The sequence below is a fragment of the Talpa europaea genome (assembly GCF_964194135.1).
Source record: "Talpa europaea genome assembly, chromosome: 1".
Lineage (NCBI taxonomy): Eukaryota > Metazoa > Chordata > Mammalia > Eulipotyphla > Talpidae > Talpa > Talpa europaea.
Genome location: NC_140073.1, coordinates 150,698,669 through 150,710,491, shown reverse-complemented (window position 1 = coordinate 150,710,491; position 11,823 = coordinate 150,698,669). Strand labels below are relative to the sequence as shown.

The following is an 11,823-nucleotide window of genomic DNA, read 5'->3' as shown; positions in this document are numbered from 1 at the left end:
TGGGCATAGGTAGATGGGATTCAGCTGAGCTAAGACTGTGCTTTTTAAGGGCGGCGTCACAGGGACGTCAGAAGCCGAGAAAGCAGCAGCAGAAGCCGAAGAGAAGCCGAGATCACCAGAGAGCCCAGATAGAGTGAAGATTTGCTGCGGGCTGGGAGGCCTGGCAGCCTCCCAGCCCCCCAGCACCCCTGCCTGCCATATGCCTGGTGAACCCCAATAAAAGACCTGCAAAAACCCACTAAGGACTCTGACTCCTCCTTTACCTGGTCTGCATGGGATCAGAAAACCTGCACTGTGGTCCATTCCTGCCCACTACAGCTGGGGAGGCCTGCCTTATACCTGGTTGCCTCACTACAGTGTTTGAGTTTTGTAATCTTAATTTTTTGTAATCTTAATTTCTTTGTTTTTTATTTTTTTAAAAGTTTTATTTATTTATTTATACAAGCACTGGATACAGTCAGAAGCGCGGGAGGGTGAGAGAATTCACCAGAGCCAGAGCGGGGAGCAGAGCAGGCAGAAGGACCGAAGTACACTGCTGAGGGGAGCAGCGGGCGGCAGGAGAGGTCTGCGCGCCATGTGGGACCCTCACTCAGCGGCGGGGGATTGAACCGGCACTGCAGAGGCTGTGGGCAGCTGCGCTACCGGGGAGGCCCCCCCTTTTTTTAAAATCTGAAAGGATGGAAGATTTTAATTAAGAGGGAGAACAGAATTGTTTCAGGGAGAAACATCTCTTGGCTCTCACAAATGTACTCCCCGGGACTGATGACTTTTGTGGCAGAAAGCAATTGGTCGTGATGGGGTCTCATTTGCCCTGTGCCTGCATATAGAGGAAATGAAGTTGCTCAGGCTTGTATGCCATTGGCCTCTGTGGCTATCCCCTGCATCCTTGATTGTATTAATGTAGAGGGCACGTGGGTGTGGGGCATGAATACCTGACTATGGACACCTGAGCCTGGGTGTGTGCGCATGTGCAAGTGTACACACCTGCACCTAGAGGTCAGGGATATGAGGGCAGCATTACTCAGGACGGTGATGGTGGAACAGCTACGAGAAGATGAGCCACTGGTATGAGAAGAGACCACAAGAGAATGCCAGGTACAGCCCAGAGGAAAGAGCATCCAGATTCACAGAGGGCTCAAGTTGCCGTCTCCTGCTGGCTTGTTTCCCCTGTTTGCCATTACAACCTGTGAAAGTGATGCCAAGGGCTCCAAAACTCTCCTTCAAATTGCTAGAACTGACGGTGCATCTGCTGGCTTGGAGGGTTGCAGAACACTGCACATTCACAACAGACATCACAGTACTCTATGGCCAGGTTCATCTGGCTCCATCTGTACTGTCAGCTTCCTGTGGGCAGCATTGTATCTTATTGTATCTCAGGGCTGTGTCTAATCCCTGATATTCAGGGCTGTGTGCTCCAAACATCTTGTCAATTATTTACTTTATAGCCACCTTTCCAGTTCAAGCTTAATGTTCTTCTCCTTCAGAAAGGTTTATTTCATCTACCATAATCTCCACCTGTTCTAAGTAAATCCTGCTTATTTGACATTTGACACAGCACAGAACTTTAGTAGTCATCTATTATGTTCATTTTCTATCCCTCTTAGTTCTCCATCAAAACTGTAGGAGGCTGTCCCTTGCAGGGCAGGCATCCTTGTGCTTGTTACTATTGGGCTATCTTGAAATCAAAATAGACATTAAAATGAGAAAGCCACACATTTTGATTTTCCTTTAAGCATCATTTTAAGTTGGCAAAATTAATCCTAGAGATGACAAGATTTCAATAGCTCCTCCAGTTGTAACCTATTCATCTTAAGTAAAACATGTTTTAATAGGAGACAGTTTTTAATTTTCAAATGGTTGGTTGTCCCTTCAGTGAGCCCACTTCTAATTTCTGCTATAACAGCAACTTGTCTTTCTCTATGCATATAGAAAAATGTTTATAACAGGTTAATTCACAGCCAAAATAAGTTTAGAGCTATAGATTGCTGTAGGGATAGATGTAATAATTTACAAAGTTTGTACAATACTGTAGGGTAAATAATTGTCCGGCTTTTCTGCCCTCCTGCCATTAGGATTGATCATAGATCCTTGTCGCCCTGAATGCATGCCTGATGCCGGGCACCTGGGGTAGGGTGTGGGCATGCAAAGGTGGGTACACCTGGGCTAAGACTGGGTTTATAAGGGCGGCGTCTGGGGGATGCCAGCAGAGTGAAAGAGAACTACTAGAAGGGGAACAAGCAAGAGAATGCCAGAGAGCCCAGAAAGAGTGAAGACTTGCTGGGGGCTGGGAGGCCTGCCAGCCTCGTGGCACCACAGCACCCCACCAACGGCTCCAGGACTCTCCTTCACCAGTCTGCTCCGGTCATAGAGATCCTGCTCTGTGCCCTCCTGCCACTAAAAATACCCTGATAGTATCACATATAGACCATTTCATTTTGAATCTAATAGCATCCATCTGTCAGTATTCTATTGGCCTCCTTTACATTGCCCCTTCCCCCCACCAACCCCTCTCCTCTGGGGTGATGGATGGAATTTAGACTTCTGGCGTGGTGAATAGCATTCTAGAGATGACAAAGTAGACAGGTGTTGAATCATAATGTTGACCCTGGAAAGGTCTATAATGTTATGAACATTGCCTCTACAGCAAGTTCCTGCATCTAGGAACAGATCACTTTACTTCTCTCAAAATGAATGGAGATAAAAAATTGGACATTTATCACCAAAAAAAGCAGGATTTCATCCAGTACTTCTCCCAGATTGTCAAGGCGTGGATGAGCTGGGGCACCTGAGACAGATGACACTATTGCTTGGCTTATGGAGGTCCTGGAGTAAATGTTCTTAAAGGCACATACCATTGAGCTTTGATCATGCTGCTAGCATTCCGGGCGCTGGTGGAGCCATGGAAGCAGCTGAACGTCTCATGCGGGGCCTGATAGGGCTGGTGTGTGGCCCTGCTCCAGGCATTCTTCCTGATGTCAGATGACATCCTGGATTCACCCCTCACCCTACTGGGATGGCCCTGCTGCTACCAAAAACTGGGCATAGGTTTGGATGCCATCAATGATGCTGTGCTTTTGGAAGCATGTATCTATCACCTGCTGGCTGATTCAGCTCCTATATAGTGCCTTCACTTGGGACACCTCTGCATCCTTCTGCTCATAATTCGGTAGGATCTGTTGCTGTTCTGGAGAGGCCCGCTGCAGATGCTGGACCACCAACCAGCTACATTTGCCATTCTTGATGTCACTCAAATCTTTCCAGTCACACTGGGATCCCCAAACAGGCCCAGGTAATCATCCTGCATCTGAAAGAACTCGCCCATCTCTAGCAGGATCTTCCTGGCATTGGCCTGCTCCTGTTCCCCATCCAGGACTGCCAGGTTCATGCAGCAGCTGCAGGGAGGAAGAAGATGTAGACAGCAGCCTCAGTCTTGTACTTGATGATAGATTTGTGTCTTTTCGTTGAATCTGCCAAGATCCACCTTGCCCTGGGTCGCTGAATCTGCCAGCTTTGTGCACACAATGGGAGGAAAACATGGAGAAGTATGCAGGCCCCTGCCCTGTCCTTCCTGGGACTCCTACACAAGATCTATCTCTAAGTGGGAAAAATGACTGAGGGCCTGGAGGGGAGGCTCTCAATAAACTCTTGTCTAACCTGAAGAAACAACCACACATAAAAAACATGGCTACCACAACAAACACTCATATTTTCCTCCAGACATATGCTGGCAAATTTGAGTAATTCCTCTTCATTGTCAGTGAATATGTTATAATTTTAATAGTTATTGATGATCATTTTGATCTCTAGATTGATTATCATTAAACAACGTACTGAAATATTTTAAAATAAATTTAGCCAAGAAAAAAATAAAGCTAATTGTATATTGCCCAATAGTGCACCCGTGGTATGTAAAGTTTCAACTCTTGGAATCATAACTGCATTCATCTTATCAACACAGCTATCGGCATTGTTTTGAAGAATCATTATTTCAGCCCCCTTGAAAACTGTGACCATACGGCATCTATAAATGTCCTATAGATGGCAGCATTGAGCAATCTATCGGGTAGCATGTTGCTTTTTGGTTTCAATGGATTTTCAGTTAGGAGTGATTTTTTTACACAGTATTTTATTGCACGACACCACAAGGCTAATTTAGCGTAAGATGACAGGATAATATTTGTACCTGCTCAAAATTACTTCAGTTACATTCCACAAAAGCATTCTGTTCTTTCTATTCTGTATATTATCTAAACCAAATGTGCATTTCTAGAATGATCTCAACCCATTAATTAAAAAAGTAGAGAACAAACGAACTTAACATAGTATAATTATAATGAATATTAACTACCTTTAACATAGTAAAACATCGGCAAGTAGGAAGAAATGACAACATCTGAGGATCAGCGATTGCATTCCTTATGAAATAGACTGATATGAATGGAATTTGTCCCAGTGATCTGCCTTATTTCATGATTTCCATGGAATATTTTAATCACTAAAATTGTTTTTAAAACAAAATTCTTTCCCATCAAGACAGATATTTTAAAAGCACTTATTGTAACTATTATGATAATAATTATCAAAAAATCCTACCCTTTCTGTGAAAGCTATTGTAGAATATTTGCAAATGAAATATTTTCCTGTCCTCTGGGAAAGAGTATTTTATTTTTCAAAGCGGTAAAGTCCCTTTATTTAGTGTTTTTTTTTGGGGGGGGTGGGGAGTGTGTAGGGGGCAGGAGATCACTGGAAGAGTAAAACTATGGATTTGAATTTTCTTCCTACAAAAAGCGAAATATTCCTCCCCTGCCCCGCGATCAACGTCAGACCTGTCAAAGCCCTTTGGCCTTAAGATTACACTGTTACTAGTAAACAAACCTTTTATCTCTCCTTTCTCTGGCCAAGGGTAAAAGCGCAGAGTTAAATTAACTCTTTCCTAACTTGGGGTTTCCCTCCTCCGCAACCCCCTCCCCTGCGCCCCAGGAAGCCCGATGTACCCCCAAGAGCTCGGTCGCTGTTCCTGCCGCCTCATTACCAGCTCGAAATAATTGCTATTTATAGCGCTGCTGTAGTGGGCACGTGTGCCCACATCACCAGGCTGTCAGAGGAAGAGGAGGGCGGGTTTTCAACAGTGTGTACACAAATTATAGATTAACCAGGTTTAGAAGAGCCTGCAGGATGGTTGGAAACCAGAGGTGGGTGGAGAAATGAGGAGCTCCCGGGCTTGGGTGGAGAATAGTCCCCCTGCATTTGTCGGGTGCCCCAATTCACATAGCATGCGCCGCTGCATGGCGCCTACGGATCCTTTATTATTATTATTTTTTTTTTTTACTACGCTTTGCAACCTACCTTGGTACCCTCACTCTCCCTCTCCAGCGCCCCTCCTGCAAGGCTAGACTTGAAAGACAGGGAGCCCCACCAATCAGCTGGCTGCCCCAAGGAACTCCCCCTGCCCCTCCCTCCTCTTTTAGGCCCAGGCGCGCTTCTGCACCTCCCCGCGGCGGGGCCAGCGAGCCTGCCCGGCCGCGTCGGCCCGCGAACCTCCCGCAATGCCCGCCAGCAGCCCGCCGAGCAGGGTCTCCCGCGTGCCCTGGGGGCGAAACCCCAAACCCGGCAGGAATGGGTGGAAAAACAAGATAGCATGAAATCGAGTGATAAACGTCATCTTTCTAGGGGCCTTCCTGCCAGCTGGGCAAACAGGGAACAAACTGCTTGTTTATAGGTCAGCTTAAAAAAAAAAAAAAAACAACTTTGAGGAGTGTTTGCTTGAGAGTGACACCGCCAGGTAACCTTGGAAGTCTCTCCAAGTACACCCGGGCTGCTGACCTGTTCTGCTCCAGAAGTCCCCATTTTCCAGTACACTTCAGCTGGCACCATCCTTGTTTTCTCGGCTTATCCTTGAGGTCAAGGGTAAAAATTGTATGGGGTGGTTCAATGGGTGTGGAAGGCGTGTGTGAAACCTTTCCATCAATATTTACACATTAGGGCTTGGGCCTGCGGGTCCCTTGTAGGTCCCTACTATCTCTTTTAAAATCACAACAAGATACCGAACTGTGGTAAGGGGCATCGCTTTTTCTGCCCAGGCCTTCACCCCTGCGTGTGAATCCCGCCCCCTTGCTCGGATGGGGGGCCCGGAGAGAGGCGGCGATATTTACATTTCCCCCTGTTTGATCTGCGGGTAACCCTACAGCGCGGGGCTCGGGCGCTTCCAGCGATCCCTCTTAACCTTCCGAAGTGGCCAGAAAACCCCGCGCCCGCAGCCCCCTCCGGCCCCAGCCCCTGCCCTGCGCGTCCCTCACTGCAGCAAACGCGGGGATTCCAGGGTGGAAGCTGGTCCAGAAGTGCCTTAGAAAACCTGCGCAAAACAGCGCGCGCGCCGGGGTCTCCTACCCCGAAACTGAAACCCAGCTTGTGTATATCCTGGGAGAAAATGCCTTGACCAGAAACCTCCCTCCGGAGGGGTCGGTCTTACCTGCTAGGTAAGATCCAGCCGCGCTCCCGCGCCCCCCTCCCCGGCCCTCCCACGCGGGGTTCTGCCGCCGCAGTGCCCCCCCGCCGCCCCCCACCCTTACTCCTGCGTCTTCCCGAGCTCGCCCCCCCCCGTTTTCCCAGACTCCCCTCCTGCTTTCGGGGAGCCACCCAAACACCCCCGCCCGCGGCGGGGATTCCTGCGGGCCGGGGGCGCCCTGGGTGGCGCGCGGGGAGGCGGGCGCGGCGCGGGGCCCGGCGGCCGCGGAGGGGCGCTGCCCGAGCGCTGCGCCCAGGCCCGGCGCGGGCGCCGCTGCGGCACGGCCGGGGGGCGGAGAGGGGCGGGCGCGGGGCGGGCTCGGCCGGGAATGTAGGGACCCGGGCGGGAGCCTCCCGGCGGCGGCGGCCGGGCTGCGGAGCGCGGCGGCTCCATCACGTGCTTTCTCCCCGGGCGAGACGGCGGCGCGGCCGGAGGGGCCGGCGCGCCGAGCCAGACGCCGCCGCTTATTTTGGTTGGGGCTCTCGGCAACTCTCCGAGGAGGCGGCGGGAGGAGGGGAGCGAAGTAACTGCGGCGGCCGCGCCTCCCGGGCAGAGGCGTCTCCCCCGGCCCCTTCCCAAGCCTCCCCCGCGCCGCCCGGCCCGTCCCCTCCCTGCGCCCCGCCGGCCGGAGCGCGCGCAGGGATGAGCTCGGCGCCCCGGCCGGCCCCCGCGCCCCCGGCCGCCCGGTAGCCTCCGGCGTGGACCAGCCCCCCGCTCCGTCGCCCAGATGGGCCCGACCCCGGGCTGCAGAGGACGCGTCCGCGGGCGGCGCCAGCCCCGGCAGCAACAGCCGCAGCGCCGCGGTCTCCGCGCTTGAGCTGGTATTTGGGCGGCTGGTGGCGGCGGCGACGGTGGGGGAGGGCGGGAGGAGGCGGAGAGGAGGAGGGAGAACCCCGTGCAACGTTGGGACTTGGCAGCTCGCCTCCCCCTGCCCAAGGATATTTAATTTGCCTCGGGAATCGCTACTTCCAGAGGGGAACTCGGAGCGAAGGCGCGCGCGCTGCAGGGACGGCGCGGGGACTCCGAGGCGCCGCCGCCCGCCCGCGCCGGACTCCAGCCCCCGGCGGCGAGAGATGCTGCTTCGCCCCTTCGCGGCCGCGGCGGCTGAGCGGGCTCTGGGCTCGCGGAGGATCCGGGCTGCGCTCCCGCCGGACGCCCGGCCTGGCCCCCGGGCATGAGACGCCCGTGAACTCGGGTCGGGGCTCTCTGCCGGGCGCGGCGGCCGCGTCCCCCGTGGACGGCCCCTCCTCGGCGCGGGGGGCGGCGCGGATCTTGGGGTCCGGATTTCTGCCGCCTCCAGCCCGGTTTGCATGTGCGGGGCCGCGGCGCGGAGCCTCCGCCCCCCACCCGCTTGTTTTTCGGCGCCTCCCTCTGCTCGGCCGTGGCGGCGTCGGCAGCATGGCGAGCCCTCCGGAGACCGACGGCTTCTCGGACGTGCGCAAAGTGGGCTACCTGCGCAAGCCCAAGAGCATGCACAAGCGCTTCTTCGTGCTGCGGGCGGCCAGCGAGACGGGGGGCCCCGCGCGCCTCGAGTACTACGAGAACGAGAAGAAGTGGCGGCACAAGTCGAGCGCCCCCAAACGCTCGATCCCCCTCGAGAGCTGCTTCAACATCAACAAGCGGGCTGACTCCAAGAACAAGCACCTGGTGGCCCTCTACACCCGGGACGAGCACTTCGCCATCGCGGCGGACAGCGAGGCCGAGCAGGACAGCTGGTACCAGGCCCTGCTGCAGCTGCACAACCGTGCCAAGGGCCACCACGACGGGGCCTCGGCCCCCGGGGCCGGCGGCGTCGGGGGCGGCAGCTGCAGTGGCAGCTCCGGCCTCGGGGAGGCCGGGGAGGACTTGAGCTACGGGGACGTGCCCCCGGGGCCCGCGTTCAAGGAGGTCTGGCAGGTGATCCTGAAGCCCAAGGGCCTGGGGCAGACAAAGAACCTGATTGGCATCTACCGACTCTGCCTGACCAGCAAGACCATCAGCTTCGTGAAGCTGAACTCGGAGGCGGCAGCCGTGGTGCTGCAGCTGATGAACATCAGGCGCTGCGGCCACTCCGAGAACTTCTTCTTCATCGAGGTGGGCCGCTCCGCCGTGACGGGGCCCGGGGAGTTCTGGATGCAGGTGGATGACTCCGTGGTGGCCCAGAACATGCACGAGACCATCCTGGAGGCCATGCGCGCCATGAGCGATGAGTTCCGCCCGCGAAGCAAGAGCCAGTCCTCGTCCAACTGCTCCAACCCCATCAGCGTCCCCCTGCGCCGGCACCACCTCAACAACCCGCCGCCCAGCCAGGTGGGGCTCACGCGCCGCTCGCGCACCGAGAGCATCACCGCCACGTCCCCCGCCAGCCTGGTGGGCGGGAAGCAGGGCTCCTTTCGCGTGCGGGCCTCCAGCGACGGCGAGGGCACCATGTCCCGCCCGGCCTCCGTGGACGGCAGCCCCGTGAGTCCCAGCACCAACCGCACCCACGCCCACCGCCATCGGGGCAGCTCCCGGCTGCACCCGCCGCTCAACCACAGCCGCTCCATCCCCATGCCCTCCTCCCGCTGCTCGCCCTCTGCCACCAGCCCGGTCAGCCTGTCCTCCAGCAGCACCAGCGGCCACGGCTCCACCTCCGACTGCCTCTTCCCGCGGCGGTCCAGCGCGTCCGTGTCCGGGTCCCCCAGCGACGGGGGCTTCATCTCCTCCGACGAGTACGGCTCCAGCCCCTGCGATTTCCGCAGTTCTTTCCGCAGCGTCACCCCGGATTCGCTGGGCCACACCCCACCCGCCCGGGGCGAGGAGGAGCTGAGCAACTACATCTGCATGGGCGGCAAGGGCCCTTCCACGCTGGCGGCCCCCAATGGCCACTACATTCTGCCTCGAGGTGGCAACGGCCACCGCTACACCCCAGGAGCCAGCTTGGGCCTGAGCCCAGCCCTGGCTGGGGAGGAGGCCGCCAGCGCTGCAGATCTGGATAACCGGTTCCGAAAGCGGACTCACTCTGCGGGCACCTCCCCTACCATCTCCCACCAGAAGACCCCGTCCCAGTCCTCGGTGGCCTCCATTGAGGAATATACAGAGATGATGCCCGCCTACCCACCGGGAGGGGGCAGTGGCGGCCGACTGCCCGGCTACCGGCACTCAGCCTTTGTGCCCACCCACTCCTACCCCGAGGAGGCTCTGGAGATGCACCCCATGGAGCGGCGCGGGGGCCATCACCGCCCCGACGCCTCCGCCCTCCACACTGATGATGGCTACATGCCCATGTCCCCAGGGGTGGCTCCCGTGCCCAGCGGCCGGAAGGGCAGCGGGGACTACATGCCCATGAGCCCCAAGAGCGTGTCTGCCCCGCAGCAGATCATCAACCCCATCCGGCGCCATCCCCAGAGGGTGGACCCCAATGGCTACATGATGATGTCCCCGAGTGGCAGCTGCTCTCCCGACATTGGAGGTGGGCCCAGCAACAGCAACGCTGCCCCTTCTGGGAGCAGCTGTGGCAAGCTATGGACAAATGGGGTAGGGGGCCACCACTCCCATGCCCTGCCGCACCCCAAACTACCCGTGGAGAGCAGTGGTAGCAAGCTCTTGTCGTGCACAGGTGACTACATGAACATGTCACCGGTGGGGGACTCCAACACCAGCAGCCCCTCCGATTGCTACTACGGCCCCGAAGACCCCCAGCACAAGCCAGTCCTCTCCTACTACTCATTGCCAAGGTCCTTTAAGCACACCCAGCGCCCCGGGGAGCTGGAGGAGGGCGCCCGACACCAGCACCTCCGCCTGTCCTCCAGCTCCGGCCGGCTCCTCTGTGCTGCAGCCGCGGAAGATTCCTCCTCCTCCACCAGCAGCGATAGTCTGGGCGGGGGTTACTGTGGGGTGCGGCCGGAGTCGGGCCTCCCGCATCTCCACCATCAGGTCCTGCAGCCCCACCTGCCCCAAAAGGTGGACACAGCTGCCCAGACCCACAGCCGCCTGACTCGGCCCACGAGGCTGTCCCTGGGGGATCCTAAGGCCAGCACCTTGCCCCGGGCTCGCGAGCAGCAGCCACCGCCACCCCTGCTGCACCCTCCAGAGCCCAAGAGCCCAGGGGAGTACGTGAATATCGAATTTGGGAGTGATCAGCCGGGTTACCTATCGGGCCCTATGGCCCCCCACAGCTCGCCTTCTGTCAGGTGTGCCTCCCAGCTCCAGCCAGCACCCCGGGAGGAGGAGACTGGCACGGAAGAGTACATGAACATGGACCTGGGGCCGGGCCGGAGGGCCGCCTGGCAGGAGAGCCCTGGGGTGCAGGCCGGCACAGCGGGTCCCGCACCCCCCGGGGCTGCTAGCATGTGTAGGCCCACCCGGGCAGTGCCCAGCAGCCGGGGGGACTACATGACCATGCAGATGGGCTGCTCCCGGCAGAGCTACGTGGACACCTCGCCAGTTGCCCCGGTCAGCTACGCTGACATGCGGACAGGCGTTGTGGAGGAGGCCAGCCTTCCCGGGGCGACAGCGGCTGCCCCCTCCTCGTCCTCAGCGGCCTCTACTTCTCCCACTGCACCTCCAGGAGCTGGGGAGCTGGCAGCCCACTCTTCCCTGCTGGGGGGCCCTCAGGGACCTGCGGGCCTGAGCGCCTTCACCCGGGTGAGCCTCAGTCCCAACCGCAACCAGAGTGCCAAAGTGATCCGTGCGGACCCACAAGGGTGCAGGAGGCGGCACAGCTCCGAGACCTTCTCCTCCACACCCAGTGCCACCCGGCCCTTCGGAGGAGGTGCCGCCGTAGGGGGCAATGGTGGGGGCAGCAGCAGCACGGAGGATGTGAAACGCCACAGCTCTGCTTCCTTTGAGAACGTGTGGCTGCGGCCTGGGGAGCTTGGGGGAGCCCCCAAGGAGCCGGCCCAAGTGTGTGGGGCTGCTGGGGGTTTGGAGAATGGTCTTAACTACATAGACCTGGACTTGGTCAAGGACTTCAAACAATGCCCGCAGGAGTGTCCCCCGCAAGTGCAGCCTCCCCCAGCTTTGCCCCCTCATCAGCCTCTGGGCAGCAGTGAGAGCAGCTCCACCAGCCACTCCAGTGAGGATTTAAGCGCCTATGCCAGCATCAGTTTCCAGAAGCAGCCAGAGGACCTCCAGTAGCTGAACTGGACATCACAGCAGGTGCGTTTCTTGGTGACAAAGTCCGAAGGGCAAACTGTTTCTAACCTTGTGCTTGAATTCCGTTCCTCTTTGCCTCTGCCCCCTTCCCTTCCCTTCCCGTTGTGACCTTAGGGAGTGCTTACAGGAGCAGGGAGGTCAGGGTGTCCAGAATGCTCACCCACAAGGACACCTGCCAGTACTCAAATAAGCCTGCAGGAGCA

The 11,823-nt window shown here is 57.4% G+C and overlaps 1 protein-coding gene across 1 annotated transcript; it reads left to right on the top strand.

Moving 5' to 3' along the window:
• Window positions 1–7,903: 7,903 nt before the first annotated feature.
• IRS1 (insulin receptor substrate 1) lies at window positions 7,904–11,602 on the top strand (the record flags this gene model as incomplete). Its single annotated transcript, XM_084229360.1, has 1 exon — window positions 7,904–11,602. The coding sequence occupies one exon, from the start codon at window positions 7,904–7,906 to the stop codon at window positions 11,600–11,602; it is 3,699 nt and encodes a 1,232-aa protein (XP_084085486.1).
• Window positions 11,603–11,823: the final 221 nt, after the last annotated feature.